At 40.9% G+C, this 19,614-nt stretch overlaps 1 protein-coding gene across 1 annotated transcript in view; it reads right to left on the bottom strand.

Annotated features, from left to right (window-relative positions):
* The window catches only part of vwa8 (von Willebrand factor A domain containing 8), an 89,001-nt gene that overhangs the window by 27,230 nt on the left and 42,157 nt on the right, over positions 1–19,614 (bottom strand). Inside the window, exons 22-29 of the mRNA XM_080903307.1 lie at positions 16,595–16,670; positions 14,779–14,914; positions 14,176–14,295; positions 13,807–14,012; positions 8,817–8,968; positions 6,613–6,721; positions 6,136–6,274; positions 4,206–4,393 (exon numbers count right to left, since the gene is read on the bottom strand). Coding sequence (XP_080759433.1) covers positions 4,206–4,393; positions 6,136–6,274; positions 6,613–6,721; positions 8,817–8,968; positions 13,807–14,012; positions 14,176–14,295; positions 14,779–14,914; positions 16,595–16,670 — 1,126 coding nt within the window. The remainder of the gene's footprint in view (positions 1–4,205; positions 4,394–6,135; positions 6,275–6,612; positions 6,722–8,816; positions 8,969–13,806; positions 14,013–14,175; positions 14,296–14,778; positions 14,915–16,594; positions 16,671–19,614) is intronic.

Genomic DNA, 19,614 nt, shown 5'->3' with positions numbered 1-19,614 from the left:
CCCATCTTTAAGAAAGGGGACCGGAGGGTGTGTTCCAACTACAGGGGGATCACACTCCTCAGCCTCCCTGGGAAAGTCTATGCCAGGGTGCTGGAAAGGAGAGTTCGTCCGTTAGTCGAACCTCGGATACAGGAGGAACAATGCGGTTTTCGTCGAACACTGGACCAGCTCTTTATCCTCTCCAGGATACTTGAGGGTGCATGGGAGTTTGCCCAACCAGTCTACATGTGTTTTGTGGACTTGGAGAAGGCATTCGACCGTGTCCCTCGGGGTGTCCTGTGGGAGGTGTTGCGGGAATATGGGGTGTCTGGCCCATTGCTACGGGCCATTCGATCCCTATACAACCGTTGCAAGAGCTTGGTTCGCATTGCCGGCAATAAGTCGGACTCGTTCCCGGTGGGTGATAGGCTCCGCCAGGGCTGCCCTTTGTCTCCGGTTCTGTTCATAATTTTTATGGACAGGATTTCTAGGCGCAGCCAAGTGGCGGAGGGCTTTCGCTTTGGTGGCCTCAGAATCTCATCTCTGATTTTTGCAGATGATGTTGGCTTCATCGGGTGAGGGCCTCCAGCTCGCACTGGAACGGTTCGCAGCCGAGTGTGAAGCAGCGGGAATGAGGATCAGCACCTCCAAATCTGAGGCCATGGTTCTCAGCCGGAAAAGGGTGGAGTGCCCACTCCGGGTCGGGGATGAGTTCCTGCCCCAAGTGGAGGAGTTCAAGTATCTCGGGGTCTTGTTCGCGAGTGATGGGAGAAGGGAGCCGGAGATCGACAGACGGATTGGGGCTGCAGCTGCAGTAATGCGGACGCTGCACCGGTCCGTCGTGGTGAAGAGGGAGCTGAGTGTAAAAGCGAAGCTCTCAATTTACCGGTCGATCTACGTCCCTACCCTCACCTATGGCCACGAGCTGTGGGTAGTGACCGAAAGAACGAGATCGTGGATACAAGCGGCAGAAATGAGCTTCCTCCGAAGGGTGGCTGGCCTCTCCCTTAGAGATAGGGTGAGAAGTTCGGCCATCCGGGAGGGGCTCAGAGTAGAGCAGCTGCTGCTCCACATCGAAAGGAGCCAGCTGAGGTGGTTCGGGCATCTGACAAGGATGCCCCCTGGGCGCCTCCTGGGTGAGGTGTTCCAGGCATGTCCCACCGGGAGGAGGCCCCGGGGCAGACCCAGGACACGCTGGAGAGATTATATCTCTCGGCTGGCCTGGGAACGCCTTGGTATTCCCCCGGATAAGCTGGAGGAGGTGGCTGGGGAGAGGGAGGTCTGGGCCTCTTTGCTTAGGCTGCTGCCCCCGCGACCCGGCCCCGGACAAAGCGGATGAAGATGGATGGATGGATGGATGGACGGCCTTTAAGGTGTCGCGGATAAATACAACAAAATAAAACTAGTACCGGTACCGAAAAAAATACGATTTATTCATAACACACTGAAAAGACCCAGGAAAACCGAGTTAACGATAAAAACAATAATAAAACAACGCTGAAAACCGATAAACTGTCCCTGAGCTCATCGGTGACTAGGATTGTCTTTTGCTTCCAATAACCTCCATCTGTGCTCTTTTACACCACCCACACAGCTGATCGACTTCTTCTTAATTAGTTTCACTGAATTAACTAAATATTTCTTGATTTCAACTTGTAATTCCCTGTGTGGTCTCCTGTTTTTGTTAATTATGAGACAGTTTATGACCATTTCTGTTTAATACTATAAATCCTAGTGTTTATTTCCTCCAGTACAGTTCCTCCATCAACAGAGGGTGCTCTTCTTCCAGTGGAACCCTCTGGTTTGGGTGCTGATGTTCCTCTACATTCAACAAATGTGCCTGCTGCACTTTCAACTAATTCAATTCAAAGATAAACCGATTGCCCGTATGGGCTTCTGTGTTTGTATGCAGGATATTTGTGTGTGTGTGTGCGTGTGTGTTTTGGATGAACTGTGCAAAAGGCTTTCGTTTGTGACGCACAAGGATTCATCTTCAATTGAGTTTTATGAGAAGGAGCCACAGGGGAGCTGGCCTCGGGCCCGGCTACCCTGCTTCACGCTAATGGTTTCCTTATGGCCTCCCATTCCTGACACTCACACAGTGATACTGAAGACAGAGAGGGCAAACCCCATTTCCTGATTCTAAACATACACTGCCATTGGAGGAAGTATGTACATCTGAGAACACACGTGTGCATCCTGCATGTGGATGTATCTGCACTAAGATTTTGTGTATCTGAGGGATAAAAATATAACTACTATGTTTTCATACCCTTAAATGTACCATTGTGATGTCTTTAAATACTTTCACAAGACTGTGGATGCATTCATTCATGTGTGTATGCTTAGCACAATCGGCCAACCTCTGTAGATTATGTATCGGAATTTCAGGAGCGGGACCACGCCTCCAAATACGCTCCTTCCGGTCGTCATCTATATAGGTTCCCACAGTTCTGCAAGCTGTTCATTCTCGTTTACGTGCCCCACCCTCCCTCCCTCCTTGTTCTCAATTCTTTAACTTCTTCACTCCTATTTAAGTACAAGGGGATCTGCCAGGCCCGGGAGCCATTGCCAGTCCCCTTCGGGGCCTTCCCCAAACCGCAGCTCACTTTATGTCCAAGCATTCACCTTTACCTACTAAAATGCTGTCAAACCTAATATGAGGACGTGGGCCCAGCTAGTGAAATGTGTGTGTGTGTGTGTGTGTGTGTGTGATGGTTTCCCTGATCTCCCTGGAAGGCCAATGACCTGCAAATGAACTTCATGTTGTCTGGACCTCTTCATTTTTAGACAGACGTAACATGATCCATCGCCACAGTATTTTTAGAAGTCCTCCTCTTGCCTAATATGCACCAGCTGTGGAAGTGTTCTGGTCGGAGAAACAGCCTACACACATTGTTCTTGTCTGACACTCTGCTGTCATAGGACAGGGTCTTACGGGGTAAGAGGGATTCAACGACCGACTCAACAACCACTAACCTCCAACCATTTTAAGAAGCGGACTTCTGCACAGCTATTTTAAATCTGTGAGGAATCTGTGGTTGTCCTCAAGAAATAAAAAAAAAAAGTTTAAATACCAGTGTTGTGTAAGTGTCCGGTTACTGGATTGTAAACAAGAACGTTAGACAAAAATGGTTAGACTAGGGTTCCTCAGTGAAGACCAACAGATGCAAGTGCACCCTTTCTATACCACTAAAACTACAAAACATACTTAATGGTGATTCTTTTCATTTATGTGTGTGTGTGTTTTTGGTTTTGTTGTTTTTGTTTTGACTCCCCTCCACTACCTTGAAGACACACTGTTGTGGGTTTTGACCACTGGGGGTGCTGTACAGCTTTGATGAATAAATCATCTTCTGGAACTCAGACGTTTATATCAATTGCAAAAGCCAGTCAAGTTTGATGCTGTTAAAGTTAGCAACACCCAAACGTATATTTGACCAGTCACGGAGGCTCCACTACCACCTGTCTAAGACAGACCAATCACTTCAAGGACACGAGGTTTCCTGACCACATTTATAAAAGCGCCTGGCACCATACCAGGGATTGTTGATAAATAAAGAAGAACGGTCTGTGGCCACCACCTGGAGTTGCTACTCCAGTGCACCTGCTGTCACCTTCATTTGCACCAAAGCAGGTGAAATAGATTCATAATGGTTTATGGTTCCTAACTGGACAGAGAGATATCCCTGAAGGTTAACTGACTTTGTGCTATACTGTGATGATCCAGTGTTTCCTTTTTATGGAGTACCTTGTGCTAGCACATCTATTTGTGTGATGCACTCATACTGTATATGAATCAACCTGCTAGCGAAGCCAGACACTTTGACATAATGACTTCAACCTCATGATGGTCGTCAAAATACTTTTGTATACAGTCTATGGTTGAAAACTGAAATCATGATAACATAGCAAAATGTACAAACTGATCAAAGTGGGCAAAAACTGAAAAATGTCACCTTGTCCATAGGTATGTTAAGTGTTACAAGCTACAAGCCTTTTAGGGAGTGTGTGAGAAATGTCAGCACAGAGCAAGCCCCAAACCCCACTTCCCTTTGAACAGGCATTTAGAGCAGTTTGGATAAACGGCCATTGGGCTGTGGTGAAAATGTGTAACATTAACAATGAAAATCTCATTGGGTACATTAATTTCATTCACTCGATCTAATGCAATCTAATCATGCAAACATGTCTTTGTGTACATGTGTATATATTTGTCTGCCAACCTGTTCCTCGTGCAGCACCACCTGTCCATCCAGTGGACTCCCAAGTGGAGCAACCGTAACAAAGGGCTGCCAGACACCACTGATGGTCCTGGGGAAGACATCGTAGAGCTCTATGCACTTGATAGTTTCCCCACGCTCCTTCATGGAGTACAGGGACACTGGGTTACAGGTGGCCACATACAGCACATCTGTCAAAACAAAGATTGAATGCATTCTCTGAATTGAGCTACTGCAACAGGCAGTACATTTCCCAGAATGCAAGGTGCTAATTAAATAGAGTAATGTTACTCTGCAGCTGTCGTGTCGATGCAAAATGGTGACAATCTGAAATTAGGGGTGGTCATCATTGATCGAATATATAGGGATTAATAAATACACTGTAGGGGTGATTTCTGACACAACCGATGTTATAATGGACACATGGCACTCAAGTGATTCTGGATTGAACTGATGAAAGAATTCTGCAGGAGACCAAAAACTTATTTGGGGGTGAATTCAGCAAACCTTTGAAGTTTAAAATCGGATTTTTAAGGAAATTCTGTAAATGTAAAGTTTGTAAATCCTGATGAATACTGAAATAAATCTAAATACACTTAGATAAAGTTTCAAAATAGCTACCCAACTGAGTGCATACAGGTGTTTTAAGATGGCTCGCATGGTGTGAGGCTTGCTTTAAAGGTTTTTTTTTTTTTCTTTTTTACCTCCAATGTGAAGTCTGACAGGTGCTTTTCAGTATGCTTCTGATTAGGCCACCTAAAGCTGATATAAAGCTTCTATAAACTTCTATGTTTTCTTATATATTGGTTAGTTGATATCATCGGCCAGTATGGACTTACTGCAAAGATATGAGGATATATGTTGTCCAGTATGTATGGACTGATTCTTATACAGCGCCTTTCTATTCTTCTAGAGCACTCAAAGCACCTAATATAAGATCCCTCATTCACCCATTCACTCCAGCACTTTTTTCTTCTATGTTTAAGTTCTTTTGTATCTAATGGGATTAGTATCTTGCCCGAGGATATTTGGCATGCAGACTGGAGCAGCCAGGAATCCAACCACCACTTTTCCGATTAGTAGATAGCCTGCTCTACCTCCTGTGCAACAGCCACCCTTGTGCATCAATGTAACACTTGTGATTGTCTCTTTTATAGAGCATGGTGCAGAAAAAGACATCTGGGGTGATTTACAAATGGTGTCATCACATAGTTTGTTAAGCAGAGTTACGTCCTCTCAGCACTGCCTGCAGCACATGTAGCAGAGTAGCACCACAGCTGAACAAACATGGCGCAAAGTCTAACCGTGTGTCCGTGGTAAGTTTCCAACTACTTTAAACTGTAAATTACTGAAAAGTTGTAACAGTAACTCCATCCTTAATAACTCAAGAACCAATAACTCAGGGGAAAAAACAGTATTAAAAATCCAATCTCTTCTAATATCTTTTTGTTTTTAATTTTACTAAAAATTCTATAATTAGGAATTTTTAATTACCTTGTTAAATTTCCAGGTGTTTTTTTTTTAAATGTTCTTCTGTCGTTAGTGATTTTCCTATTGGTCTAATTACTTTTTAAATACATGAATCCATTCTTCATTATGTCATGTTAATGGTATCCTGTCTTCTTCCAGTTTATGATCACTGTCACTGCATATCTTGTGCTTTTCCTCTCCCTTACACAGCTGCACACTGTTTCCAGTACATACTTCAAACAGTTTCCTTGCTTCATCCTGTACTGTCCACACACACACTGAGGCCTAGGGTAAACGTTTTTTATTGTTGTTATTCCTTCCTGTATATAGCACCTTATTTACTTCATGATGCTTCACCCACTGAAATCTCTAAAGCATCACAAAGAAAAGAACATCTGATAACACAGACTCGAGGAGGGACTGCTTAATAACGTGCGCAAGTTTGTGTTTGCTTGTATAATACCATCTTTGGTGGTGACGTCACAGATGATGTTAACTTCATTCATGGGAATCTGCCAGTGGGCTTTCTCTTCAGTGAAACTCAAAGCCCTGCTTTCCTGCCTGTTGCAGGGGTACTTCTGGACACGCAGAAACACTGGGCCCTGGAAACAGATGTCAGACACTTATAGCAGTGCGCACGTACTCACAATATATCAAAACAAGTCATACTATTGCAACAACATGGCACACTCTAGTGTTCTGCTTGCAGCTTAAGTGCGAAAGAGTTAAAAGAGTACATTTGATAAGCAATGTAACCAGAGGAACCATTTGGGTTGTGGATGAACATCTTGATACATTTCTTACGTTAAAAACTCACTGCTGTCAGTCTTTTGTAGCTGGGAGGAATGTAAGATAACCACAGACACTCACTTTGAGTACTGGTCCAATACACGAGAAGTGTGGGGCATCACACTGTAATAACCTGTCTTCATGTGTATACCTTGACATCTATGGGCCGTGTGTCCGTGGGACACAGTAGTTTGCGTCGAGTGTTGCCACCTTGGTTTATGGTCCAATATCCTGTCATCTTGACCTCCGGCAGCGGAAACCTAAAAATTGAAGGTCACATGATAACTCCACTGTAAGGCCTGCAAAATGTAATTTATAATAAGAAAGTACTGGCACAGATGCATGGAAGTTTTTTGTTTTTTTCTGGGTGTGGGTACTGATGTTGTGATTTCTCATTTTGGAAATGGGAAACGATTTTGCTTGCCCACATCAATTAAGATGAACTCAGCCTACTTAAGGGCTCAACGTGGCTGCCACAAACTGACTTCAGATGTGAGCCTTATCCTGTTACAAGCTAGATTTTTAAAAGAAAGACTTTGAAATGTGATCCCATTGTCTCAAGAAAGGCTAAAGTCAACATATTCAGAACAAGCGTCTATGTGTTTGTGTCTGACCAGATGTCCACTGGTTTTCCCATGAATCTTATTGGCTGCAGGTGGAGTGAAAAATGCATCAGTACCACAAAAAAAAAAAAAATTCTGGAGGATAGACAGTTCTCTAATCATAAGCATTTCTATGAATGGAAAAGCAGAAAGAGAAATTACTCTTTGTTTTCCATTTCCAAATCTGAATGGACAAATGTTTGCTGTGATGTGGGTAGAGAAACTAGTCTGATAAGGTGTTTAAGATGGGTGATGACAGAAGAGTAATTTAACGACTTGGATTGATGTCGGTACAGACATAACAGGAAAATACTTGTTTCTGCCCTGTTTGTTTCAGGATTTACTTGTTAATGAGATATGAATGTGTATTTATAAATGTGATACTTAAATAAAACCACAGGAGACAGAAGAAACAAATATTTTCCTTTATTTAAAAGACAAAGCTGTACATTGTGAGGCAATGGGGTTGATTTCAGAATAGATTTTTCTTATAAATAGGTTTTAGAATAGATCTTTGTTTATTTAACACTTCAGGAAGCATTGTGGAGACTTCATGAAAGCCTAAAGATCTAATAGAAACCACTCATACAGTTCAAGGCAGCATCAACCGAGTTCAAGCCTTTCAGGAATTCAATGCCAACAGTCAACAACATTTTAAAATTACAAAATGATGGCTGACAGTCACACACTCACGTGGAACAGTCCCTGAAACCGCTGACCTCTCAGAAGCCACTTTCAGTTGGCAAGTTTCTGGAAAGGTTCTTTGAAAGGCAACAACAAAACTACCAACACAACAAAAACCACTGGCATTAAGACAAACTCCGGGGGAACAATTATGCTGAAAAATCTATGCATTAAAAGATTGCATGGCCAGGATTACTACTGCATGTCTTCTGCATCTTTGAGTTGCTCAGCTCACTACAGAGTGCCTTCCACTCGCATCGCACTAATTTAGTGAAGTATTTCACTATATCTCTTTGTAATATGTAATAAGAGAGACATTTCTCTGTGATTCATTTGCAGCGTTCAGAGCCAGCTCCAAACCAGAAGACAGATTTGTGTGCCGGGGGCCTGTGTAGGAGGGGCAGCACCGTGAAGAATGCACTAATGGAGAAGAGCATCTTGCATGCACGGCAAATATTGTACACTGTGCACGTCTGCCATCACTTTACCAGACTGAGGAAGCTAGCAGGGTTGATTATTCACATTTGAATGGGCATCATATTAGATTATATTTCCACTGTGTGTTAAGCATCGATAGTTTTTGATATATTTAAAATAGCTGACATGCTAAGATAAACTCTGAACAAATCAAGTAATGACAAGTTTAGGTTCCATTATTTAAAACCGCTTCTGACAGATTTCTAATTTTATGAGGGATAAAGGTTTGGATTAACAAGAAAAACGGATCCTCTGTGGAACTGATAAAGATCCGAGATAAGGCTCTACTCTGCGATCATTCTGAGCAGCGCCACACATCAGCTAGCACCTTTTATAGTATGACAAACCCCAAATCTTGATCTGCTCCATCGTTGACTATGTGTTCGTCATGTATTTTGGTCCATCCAGCTATTATTATCCCCCTGTGAGGCTCTGTGACCACAGTTCTAACAGTGCAACAATCTGATTCTGTCTGTGTGTGTGTCACGTAATTGATGTGCCTCTAATGTGTGTGTGTGTGTGTGTGTGTGTGTGTGTGTGTGTGTGTGTGTGCGCGTGTCTTGTCAAACATCTTGTGCTCCCGATGCCTTACTCCTTAGCCAGCTTGACAGAGCTGGGCTTGGCTCCAATGGGAATCCCGTGCTTGTGCAGTGCTTCAATTAGAACCTCCCGCATGTCTTTGTTGTATGAGTCAAAGTCAAAGACGTTTCTCACCACGTTGGCCAGACCCTCATCGGGAAATTTCTAGCGGGAGGTAAAGGAGAGTAGGAAGGAAAGGCCAGAGAAGAGGAAGTAAAAGAGGAAGGGTCACCAGGGAAAGAAAAGGAAGAGGAAGGAAGGACACAGAGAGTAGGAGGGGGAGAAACAATGATAATGACAGGTGGGAGGTGGGAGTTATGGAAAAGGGGGCAGAGACAAGGAAAATTAATATGATTTTCAGCTCCTTAACAGGGGTCAACGCAGGGAAAGTTTGGGATAAGACATAAGAAACGAAGATTAGTCATCTCTAAACTCTGAACAATGACAGACAACAGCATCTTTGCTCCGTCTTTGATGATAATTACAGACTCCAGTTCTAATGCCTAAAAGCATTTTCTGTATTACAAAGCAAACATGGTGGCACATTTGAGAATGATACTACCTACGTACTGTACAAGTGATGTTTCCTGGCAGCTTAGAGCAGTCCTTGGATTACTTGTATACATGCTGACTTCAATATTTGATACTTACGCCAGTTTAATATGAGAATCCACCACTGGAAGAATATATTTACAGTATGACAGACAATAGAGGAAAGAAGAAATGGTCTTTTTTAAAACAGCAGATTTCTGATGCTTTCTTTTATATAAGCAGACAACAACCTAAAACATTGTTGGAGTGAAGATTTTGGTGACAGACTTTCTTTTTTTTTTTTTTACAATACCAAACCAGCACAGGGGTTTGGAACTGTTTGTGTGCACACTGAATATTTAACACCTTTACCAACATACTTATTTTTAAGATCTGTTTTTGGTAATGTAAAAAATATGAACAATAAGTGTAATATACCATGTTTGTCTGATTAGAGTATTATGAATAAGCAATGAAGGGAGAAGTAAAGACAGACATTACAAATCTAATTTGATAGCTGCTTTCAGTACTTGACAGTTATTGAATATTTCAGAAATTTTTCAGACTATATTTCCAGGCATAGAAGTGCTTGACAGCAAGGTGGAAATTAACATAATAGCTGCAAATACGAATGCATCCCCTGCCCTTTCAACTCCTTACTGCAATACATCTTCAGTTCTGATGTGAGTAATCTTCATGCCATTATTAGGACCATAATTGCACTTTTAAGCCTCCATATTACAGTGTACTTATACAGTCCAGTGAATCGCTGCACAGTCAATAGCAGTCTCTCCCAGTAGGTTACAGCTGACTATAGAGCACTGGGCTGCATCGATCACGATGGTATAAATTAAGGTTAAAATAGCAATGAAGGCATAAAACGAGCTATTTAGAGTACAGCTAAATTGAAATGATTCCCTGTCACACCCAGTCATTCAGACATCAATAATGGTGGTGATGGATGAAAGAACTGGGAGGTCACTCAAATATGAGCTGGTCTCTGTACACTAAACTGTTGATCTATAGTGCAAGCTTTAATGCTTAATCCCCTCTCCTTCTCTTCTTTTGGAGTCTGTCCTTTTTGTGCTCTATAGCGTGTACATTTCTGAAGAATGTAACCACAAGGAGGCATGGTAATGTGACAGCTCTGCATGCAGCCATTCACTTGCTTTTCTTTTTCCAGATGATTGAGCTGAGAGGATGATGGTAAACAGCAGCTTATAGCTATTGATGGTGGGAGACTGTTAATGTAAACAGCATGCGCTCTGTAATGTGGCTCCATACTGTTCGTCTGAAGGTGGAAAACGGAGTAGCTGCTCAAAAGACTATGGTATCAAAGGGATAAAAAAGATTTGAAAATATGGTGACAATCACTTCTAAAACCTTGTAAAATATCATTCTAAATGTAAAACAAAACATCTACTCATTGAAGAAAGTCTAGCAATTTTATACTATACAAATATGTCGCTTTGATGACATATTGATGATCATCTCGCCTATCTCCTAAGTCGGTTTGTGGTGCACATCTGTGGGCTCTGAATACTAGGAAATTAGAGGGTTAAAGAGAGGAATCGGTGGCCGGAGAAAGAAAGACATGACAAATGAGGGTGGAGGGACTTTTAAGCTCCTATGGAATGGACTGGAAAATTCCTTTTAAGAGCACAGCCAATGTAACATATGATACTAATTATTTTAATGTTGGAAACCACAGTCCTGCATCAGGCAATTTAAGGCGGAGCCATTATGCTTGTCTTTATGATATACACATCACAAATTACAAAAAGATTCGGTACACTGTGAAAAATGTATATTAAAAAAAATGCAGTGATTTGCATATCTTACCTAAGCCACATTTTACTTACAAGAGAATACAGAAAATATATTGAATGTTTAAACTGAGAAAAAGTATCATTTTAAGAAAAAAAATAAGAGCATTTTGAATTTGATGGCAGCTACAGGTCTCAAAAACAGTTGTGACTGGGCCATTTTTATCACAGTGTAGCATCGCCTCTTCTTTTAACATCAGTCTTTAAAAGTTTAGGAATTGAGAAGAGAGCTCTTGGACTTTTGGGAGAGGAACGCTATCCCATTCTTGTCTCATATAAGAGTTTAGCTGCTCAACGGTCCTGGTTCTTCTTGGTCCTATTTTTGTGTCACGATGCTTCATTTGATGAAAGCCCTCTGACTCTTCTATTATGAAGCCATGCCATTATAATATATATGGAGTATGCGTTCTATCATTGTCTAGCTGAAATACGCAAGGCTTTTCCTGAAAAAGACACCTGGATCTTGTGGTAAAACCTGTATTTACCTTATAGTATGGATGGTACCTTTCCAAGCTGCCAATAAATGAGCCATGATAAGATTCTACTTTTTAGTCCAGAGGACGCAGTGTCCATGTTTTCCAAAAAGAATTTCAAATTTTGATTTCTCTGACCACAGAACAGTTTTCACTTAAAAAAGCTTTGGCCCAGAGACAACAGTGGTGTGTAAGGATTTTGTTCACACGATAGAGCTTTAACCTGTATTTGTGGATGGCACAGTGAACTGTGTTACTGAACCCCAAGAATCACATCTGTTTTCACTGCAGTGCTGCCTGAGGGCCTGGAGATCATGTTCATTTATTATTGATTTTCAGCCTTATCCCTCGGGCAAAGAGATTTCCCCAGTTTCTCTGACTCTTCTGATGACATTATGTACTGAGGATGATGAGATATTAGCTTTTTGCACACTGGTACCCATCTTCACTTCTGAGAATCTCTGCCTCTCTGAGACGCTCTTTTTACACCCTAACATGTTACTAACCAATGAACCCAATTAGCTGCACAATGTTCTGCCAGCCGTCTGTTTCTACAATAGCACCACTTACCTTTCCAGCATTGCCCTAATCATAACTTTTAAAAGACGTGTTGCTGTTATCAAATTCAAAATGCCCTCATTTGTTTTCATTAAATAGTAAAATGTCTTAATTTAAAAATTTGATATATTTTCTGAATAAAATGATGATTTCTATTTTTAATTTCATTTTACACAGTATACAAACCATTTTGGATCCAAGGTTGTATATAACGCTCCAGTGGTGCATGCTCTTATAAAAACATGGTCAAGGTTTGAAGTAATGTGTTTAAGCTATGTACAAGTATATATATATATATATATATATATATATATATATTTTTTTTTTTTTTTTTAACTACATGATGTTTATTTGTTTTCTTATAGGTTGTTTTATATTACGTTCCTTATTTAAAAACTGTATTTTCTTTGTTTCTGGGAAATTCTAAATTTAAAAAAAAAAAAAAAGCTATGTACAAGTAATCCACATGAGTCAAAGGTTCACACGTCAGACTGCTCTAAATGCTTTGTTTCACACTTCTGTAGCTCTGTCTGATGTAACAGAGGGGATGCCACGAACATCAATACTGCTATTTCTAGATACCAAAGTTCTATAATAATACTTTTTTTTGTTTTAGTACTACAGGTACAGTAGATAGTACATGTACCAGCTGGGGCAGCATAGTCTTCTCAATGTTCTAGTCATGCTGATGAATGAAAAGAAGGACACCCACAAGTTCAAGAAAAAGTGTGCAAGGAATAGCAATAACTGCAATGGAAGATGGTGACTAGTCCAGCTGTTGTCACAGCTCTGCTCTGACGTGGTTATAAGAAAGATAAGAGTTTAGTATGGAAGCACTTTTCATTTGAAGCAGATGACCAAGGGCAATATGCAAACAATCCTATCATGCTTCTCAGACCCAGGCAGGAAATACTTGCAGTATAGTGACAGACCTAAAACCATCTGTTCAAAGAATTCAAGTTGACAAAATTTCAGTTAGTAACATATAGTTACTATATGTTACTGAGTTAGTAACATATGTTGTTACATATAGTAAGAACATCCAAAGTATTATCCTTCTTGTTTAGATGTTTTTATCTTCAAAACAAAGTTCAGGTTTAAGTACATGCAATATCTTAATTATATTGGTAAAGGTACAGACTACTACATTTCCTGTATTGTGACATTCCTAGTAGAGAGGGGGCATATTTAATATGGTCATCTCAGGCATAGAGGTCTGGCTGGGGGCGCGGAAGCCCCACCCACCTGTTACTCAAACCTCTTTTTTTTATATCATTGATAGCCAATCAGAAGAAACCTGGCTTAAAGGAACAGAGCTAAAACATAGATTCGATTTTTTTGAACTCTCAGTCAAGTAACGCCACTTTACAAGAGGATAAAAACATGGCGATACCGTTGATCCCTTTAACTGACAGTTAGCTGTATGTTTAAGCTGTAAGCTTCTGAAAGTGGACCAAAGCACAGACACCCTCTCTCCTCTCGGAGACAGCTATATTTTGAGGAGACTCTCTTACATTATTAAAGCACTAGCAGTTCAGGATTCAGGTCGCATAAATGTTATGAATTATTAATAAAAGGTAGTCAGTATGTACCGTATTTCAGTGTGTCTTCCTACCTGGAGGTGTTTGACAATGTTGACCACCTCTCTAGTAGAATAGGGGTAGTTGATGGTACCCTGGTCGGCCAAGGACCTGAGCTCTCCAAAGGCTGCCACGAGCTTTTGCAACGTAGCATCGGGAACATCGGGGCCATACTGTTTTAGCATAGCCAGCTCCGCTTTGGGCTTCGGGTTGTCCACAGCATGGCAGCTAAAAATATCGCCTGGTACAAAATACAAGACAGAATTTAATGTGTTTCTCTCCATATACAATATTCGATACCCAGGGCAAAAAAAAAAGTTAAGTGTTTATCTATTTTTAATGTGTTGGGGTATTAATGTTGTAGGAAAAGCCTCAGTTTCAGTTGTGCGTGTGTTTTTGGGTACCTAGAGCTCCAAAGAAGTCATTGCCCAGAAAAGGAAAACCAGGTCTGTTGGCGAGGACGATCATCCTGAAGTCTGGGTGCATAATTATGGTGTCAGGCCTCCCCTCGGCTTCACGTGGACCTGTGGAACAGACAGTTGTTGTCTACACATGACCAAAACAAGCACAGTTTCATCTCAGTCTGTTTCTGTATGAATCTCCTTTTTTACTCTCAGTGTTTTAATTTGTGTCACAGATTTTCACACACACCTCTACTACGCTGACAGCCTGAAGGTCGTGTTTATGAAGTCTCAAGATTGCGTTTACATTCCACTAGGAGGATGAGCCTCTCAGGAATGGAGTAGCTGTCAGCAGCCCATGTGATTACATGGGAATATGTGGAAAAACTAAATGTTTACAGAGCAGCGTGATCCAAAATCTGTTGGTACCTGTCCATAAAGGCTTTTATCCTAAGCTTCCTTCAGTGGCCTGCATCTGATGTTCCACTCGTGTTTGCCTTGTAGTACATGCAGTCGTTAATTCGTCGTAAAAACAGTTCTCGTTCTGAATCTGGGACATGTCTGCTGTCAAGGTGTGTGCATGCATGAATGTGCGTATGAGTGCACCTGAGATGATTCTGCGTCCATCAGCCAGGATCATCTCTCCGCTCTCCACCAGGGTTTTGAGAATGCAGGTGACGTTTGTAGGAGCTTTGTCGGCCTCATCTATCACTAACACATGGCCAAACTTCACTGCCTTTACCTGAACACAGACAACACACACAAACATACACACACATGCCATTTGACTAACAAAAAAGCACAACTGCTGTTACAGTTGGGAAAAAGCTGATGATGAAGATGCTGTCCCAGATAGAAAGAGTTCATGTGGTGAATACATATATCAAACTGGCCTACACATTCACAATCCACCCTCACAGGTTTTTTCACTTATTTTGACTAAGTAGTCCTAATTTTGGGATTGTGTAGGTGTGCATCACAATGTACTAAAAGCTCTGGACACTGTGTTCTGAGAAGTCATCAGATATGCTCCTATGAAAGCTGCTTATTCGACACATAAGTTGAGAAAGTTCTTAGGCATATGGGAGACACAAATACCACAGTTTCTTCTCTGCTGGCGATTAGAACAACAAAGCTACTATTATGTATTTTTATTTTCATGTATTTCATGGAGTAAACCATTAAGAAGCCTGCCATTGTCAAGCAAAATAATCCTTTTTTAAAATCTTGATCTAAAATGGCCAAGATGGATATCTTTCTCTGAGATTAAAAAACAACAAATAATGTTCACACACAACTCTGTGCCACTGCACCCAGAAACGTAATACACTATTGATGATTTTGTATCTTTCACTAAAAAGTCCAGAAAATAAGACAAATCACTGGTAATCATAAGTGGAATCCAATGACAGTCCCTGAGCATTCACATACTGTTATACATAATATTATATATTTACATGTATGAGTCCTCAAGGCTCCATCCTTGGATCTTTCATACTTACATATACACCCTTTCTCTATCTCAGATGTTGCATTCATATTACATTTCATTCTTATTCACACCGCACACATCAGTGTCACCTCAGGACTACTGAGCCCTACACTTGAAATTAATGAGTGGATGTGCCCAAACTTCCTGAAATTGAAAGAAAGGACTGAGGTATATTTTTTTCACCTCTAAAGAAAAAAGAATTAAAGTCTCTAACCTATCTAGACGAATGTTGCTTAAATTCTCAAACCAGGCAAGAAATCTTGAAATAATTATTGACTGACCTAAATATCGATAGTCATATAAAGACAATTTAAAAAAAATCAGCCTATTAACCTTAATCTTAAAACTATAGCAAAAATGTATGGATGTCTGTTGTTACAGTTGTGAAAAAGCTGATGATGAAGATGCTGTCCCAGATAGAAAGAGTTCATGTGGTGAATACATATATCAAACTGGCCTACACATTCACAATCCGCAGGATGTCTGTCTAAAACTGATACAAAAATAAATAAATATGTGCACAGATTTCTTTTTAGTGGACTATTGTAACAGTGTCTTTATGGGTCTTACTAAAACTCCATCAGACAGCTCATTTAGATTCCTGTAATTACACAAAAACAGTTGAGCACATTAGTCCAATTCTCAAATCTCTGCACAGGCTTTCTTCATCACAAAAGATGGCTTTTAGAACACTTCTAATAGTTCACACTAAGAATTAAACTGACTGAGTTACATTTCAAATGTACTTGTACCTTACAAAACATCCAGAACTCTCAGGTAAATAAGAACATGCTTTCTATGTGGCAAAAACAAATAAAACCATACAGAATAAAACGATTCCAACACAACTTGATTTGTGGTGATGATCATGTCTACCACAATATACATCTGTGGCATCTGTGAACATGGGGGGAAAAAAAACTAACTGACCAGAGGGGAGTCCTCATATGTAATGATGCCATCTCGCACCGAGGGCTGTAAGGTCAGAGTCTGGACTGTTGTATCCCTGCAGAGGCAAAAGAAAACGAAAAAAGAAGATGGTTACAACAGAGCCATTACATAAGAGGAAACAGGCTCAAAGAATTCTGAGCAGAAATCCATGTGGACAGTAAAGACGGCTAGGTAATGGGAAACATATCTGCTGTCATGTTGTTGCTCTAACCCGTAAGCACAGCACTAATTATGGTAGTAAAAATGTGGGTAAAGGTACTTAAAAAAAAACTTTTTAAGCCTTGCTGTAATGTGAATTACTTCTACACCTGTTCAGTGCTTTGGTGCAACAAGCCACAATGCACACCAGTCAACAATCTGCCTTGACTTTGGACTCTCTAATGCGCGGTTTACACCCTTGTTAGCATCCAAATGAATGTTTACCCTCTCTCCTCATTCATTCAGCGTTTCAAGATAACTGCCCAGGCATGTTTCAAAGATGGCTGCTGAGTAGCAAGACTGGCATTAGAAGGACTTTAGCTACACGTACATGCACAGCAGGGGAGAAGCACAGCACATCTTTATTAGACAAACAAATTGTACTTTTTCTTTTAATTATATAGTGCTAGAAAAAAAGTGCACCCTTAGAAATGCTTTCTATTTCTTAAGGACCTTTTTGGGGACTTTTCCTTCATTAGATAGTGGAATGGAGAGTGGAGAGGAAAGCAAGGGGACTCGGGCCGCATATGAACCCATGGTGCCTCATTTCAGCCTGGTTGCATGTGCTCACCTGCTTGCCCCATAAGCTTAAGTTACACTCAGAAATGCTTTGTATTAAGAACAAAAAGGGCAAAACAGGTTCTGGTTACTAATTCTTCTACAAAGTAACTCCTAACTGAAATGGCTAAACTTAGTCTTGTTGAACTGAAAGGGTAACTCTGGTGATCAGATCTTGCACATGTTTCTCGTAGTGCTTTTTTACTTGAACATTTGTTACTATCATTTGATGTAGATGCAGTGCAGCTAAAAAAAAAAGGTGTCAGTGACACTGTACTTGGTTTCCACAGGCCAGCCACACAATCATAACACTGAACATTTCCCCGACAACTATAACTCCCTGGGGTCGCCCAAAATTTTCTCTTCCTCTGAACATCTCCTCTCGCTTGCTCTTCGATATCTCACAATATCTGACCCAGGAGCTGTCCTAGTTTCCTTCCTGGCCGGCTGCACGTGTCTTGCTTTTTCTGAGCCACATCTCTGTAGGCCTTCAGTCACACAGGCTCCCAATAGCCACAGGCAGATATTTCTGCCTCTGCCCTGGTCTAATATTAGCTACTGCTACAGTAGCAAACCAGGCCACATCCATGCTCAGCTCCACTTTGACTTTCACATGACTTTAAACAACTACACACGCACAGGCAGTAGAAAAATCTGGCCTTAAGAATGATATTGAATATGTTATTGATCTAGAATTGACCGGCGTCAAAATTAAACTTTTCTCCAGTAAATTGCTCGGCTTCCATCAGAGTCATTGATTTCTTATAAGTGCCGAGATCAAAATGAGGCCCATCTCTTGGCTCCATGATCTGAGCTACAGAACCTGACCTAAAATTCTTATGGTGTCACCATGTGAGTATTTATAGAACCAGGGGACCCGAATTAACAAAGACTGAAAAGGCTTTTCTTTAGTTTGTCCATGTAAAGTCTTCATTCTGGGAAAGAAAGGCCTAATTTACTGAGGAAAAAAATAGATTTTAATGCTCTTATATGAGAAGGTCAAGGCTGCCAAGGTAGTAAGAAAAATACTGGCTTTTTCCTTACAGCTTTTGGTGGAACAGGAAAGTTTAGTGATATCTTTAAAAAACATTAAAACATCAAATTAAAAGTGGCATCAGACACACTGAGCAGGGAAGTCTTCTTTGTCCATCTGATTTATTCCAACAACTGTGTTGTAATAAAGAAGCTCTTCATTCACACCTCTCACGTTTGTCTGTCTTCCTTCACCCACAACCAGCCAGGCAGATCCCTGCCCCTCCCTGAGCCTGGTTCTGTTGGTAGTTTCTTCCTGTTAAAAAGGGAGCTTTTCCTTCCCCCTGTCCCGAGTGCTTGCTCATTGGATGGGTCCATCTGATTGTTGGAGTTTTCTCTCAATTATCGTAGAATCTTTACCATTACACTATAAAGCACTTTGAGGAAATTGGCGCAACTTGGAGCTATATAATGTACTAATTTTAAACTGGAGACTGCCACTGTGTTGGCTGGCCATTTCAACTCATTTCTTTGCCATTGCATATGTGTTTACAATTTTCATGTAACCCACAATAACAGAGAAAATCCAACAATCCAACGTCACCCTATGAACAAGCTTTTGGCAACAGTGGGAAGGAAAAACTCCCTTTTAACATGAAGAAACCAGGAAGAATCAGGCTGAGGGAGGGGGCAGCCATCTTTTTTGACCAGTTAGGGGTGAAGGGAGGGGGCCAGGTGAAAAGACACACTATGGAAGAGAGTCAGAGATTAATGACTAAATGTGAATGATAAGAGATAAGTGTCTCTTAACTGTTCTGCTGGTCAACTCGGTTCCTTGATTCAGTTAAAAAATGAATTTAAGATTACATAACATAATCTTTCCACATACCTCCTTGTTACTGCAGAAGTACCCTCTGAAGCAGAAAGTTGTTGGTTGGGAACCACTACTCTAAACATGAACCTCATAAAACTTTAACTTAGCTTCTGGAACTAAAAGTCTCCAGAATGACTTCTCTGCTTCCAAAAATAAGGCTACTTGTGCTGAAATCCATGGGAAAACAAAATTTAGGCTCTCTGATCTAATCAAACTGATGAGTTTATGGTCTCAGTAACTGGTTTTAGATCTTATCACTGGCAACATAAATCATTAGTAAATCATGATTTCAATTAGAGTCAAAAAGAAAAACACCGTAGGGTATGCTTAGTGGAGGAGCTACGCTGTGACTGGGGGTGCAGAGTACCTTTATTTCTCAGTGAGACTTCTTAGTTGG

Source organism: Rhamphochromis sp. 'chilingali', assembly GCF_963969265.1.
Source record: "Rhamphochromis sp. 'chilingali' genome assembly, chromosome: 14".
Taxonomy (NCBI): domain Eukaryota; kingdom Metazoa; phylum Chordata; class Actinopteri; order Cichliformes; family Cichlidae; genus Rhamphochromis; species Rhamphochromis sp. 'chilingali'.
Note: the sequence above shows the minus strand (reverse complement) of the source record. Positions and strands in the feature narration are given on the sequence as shown.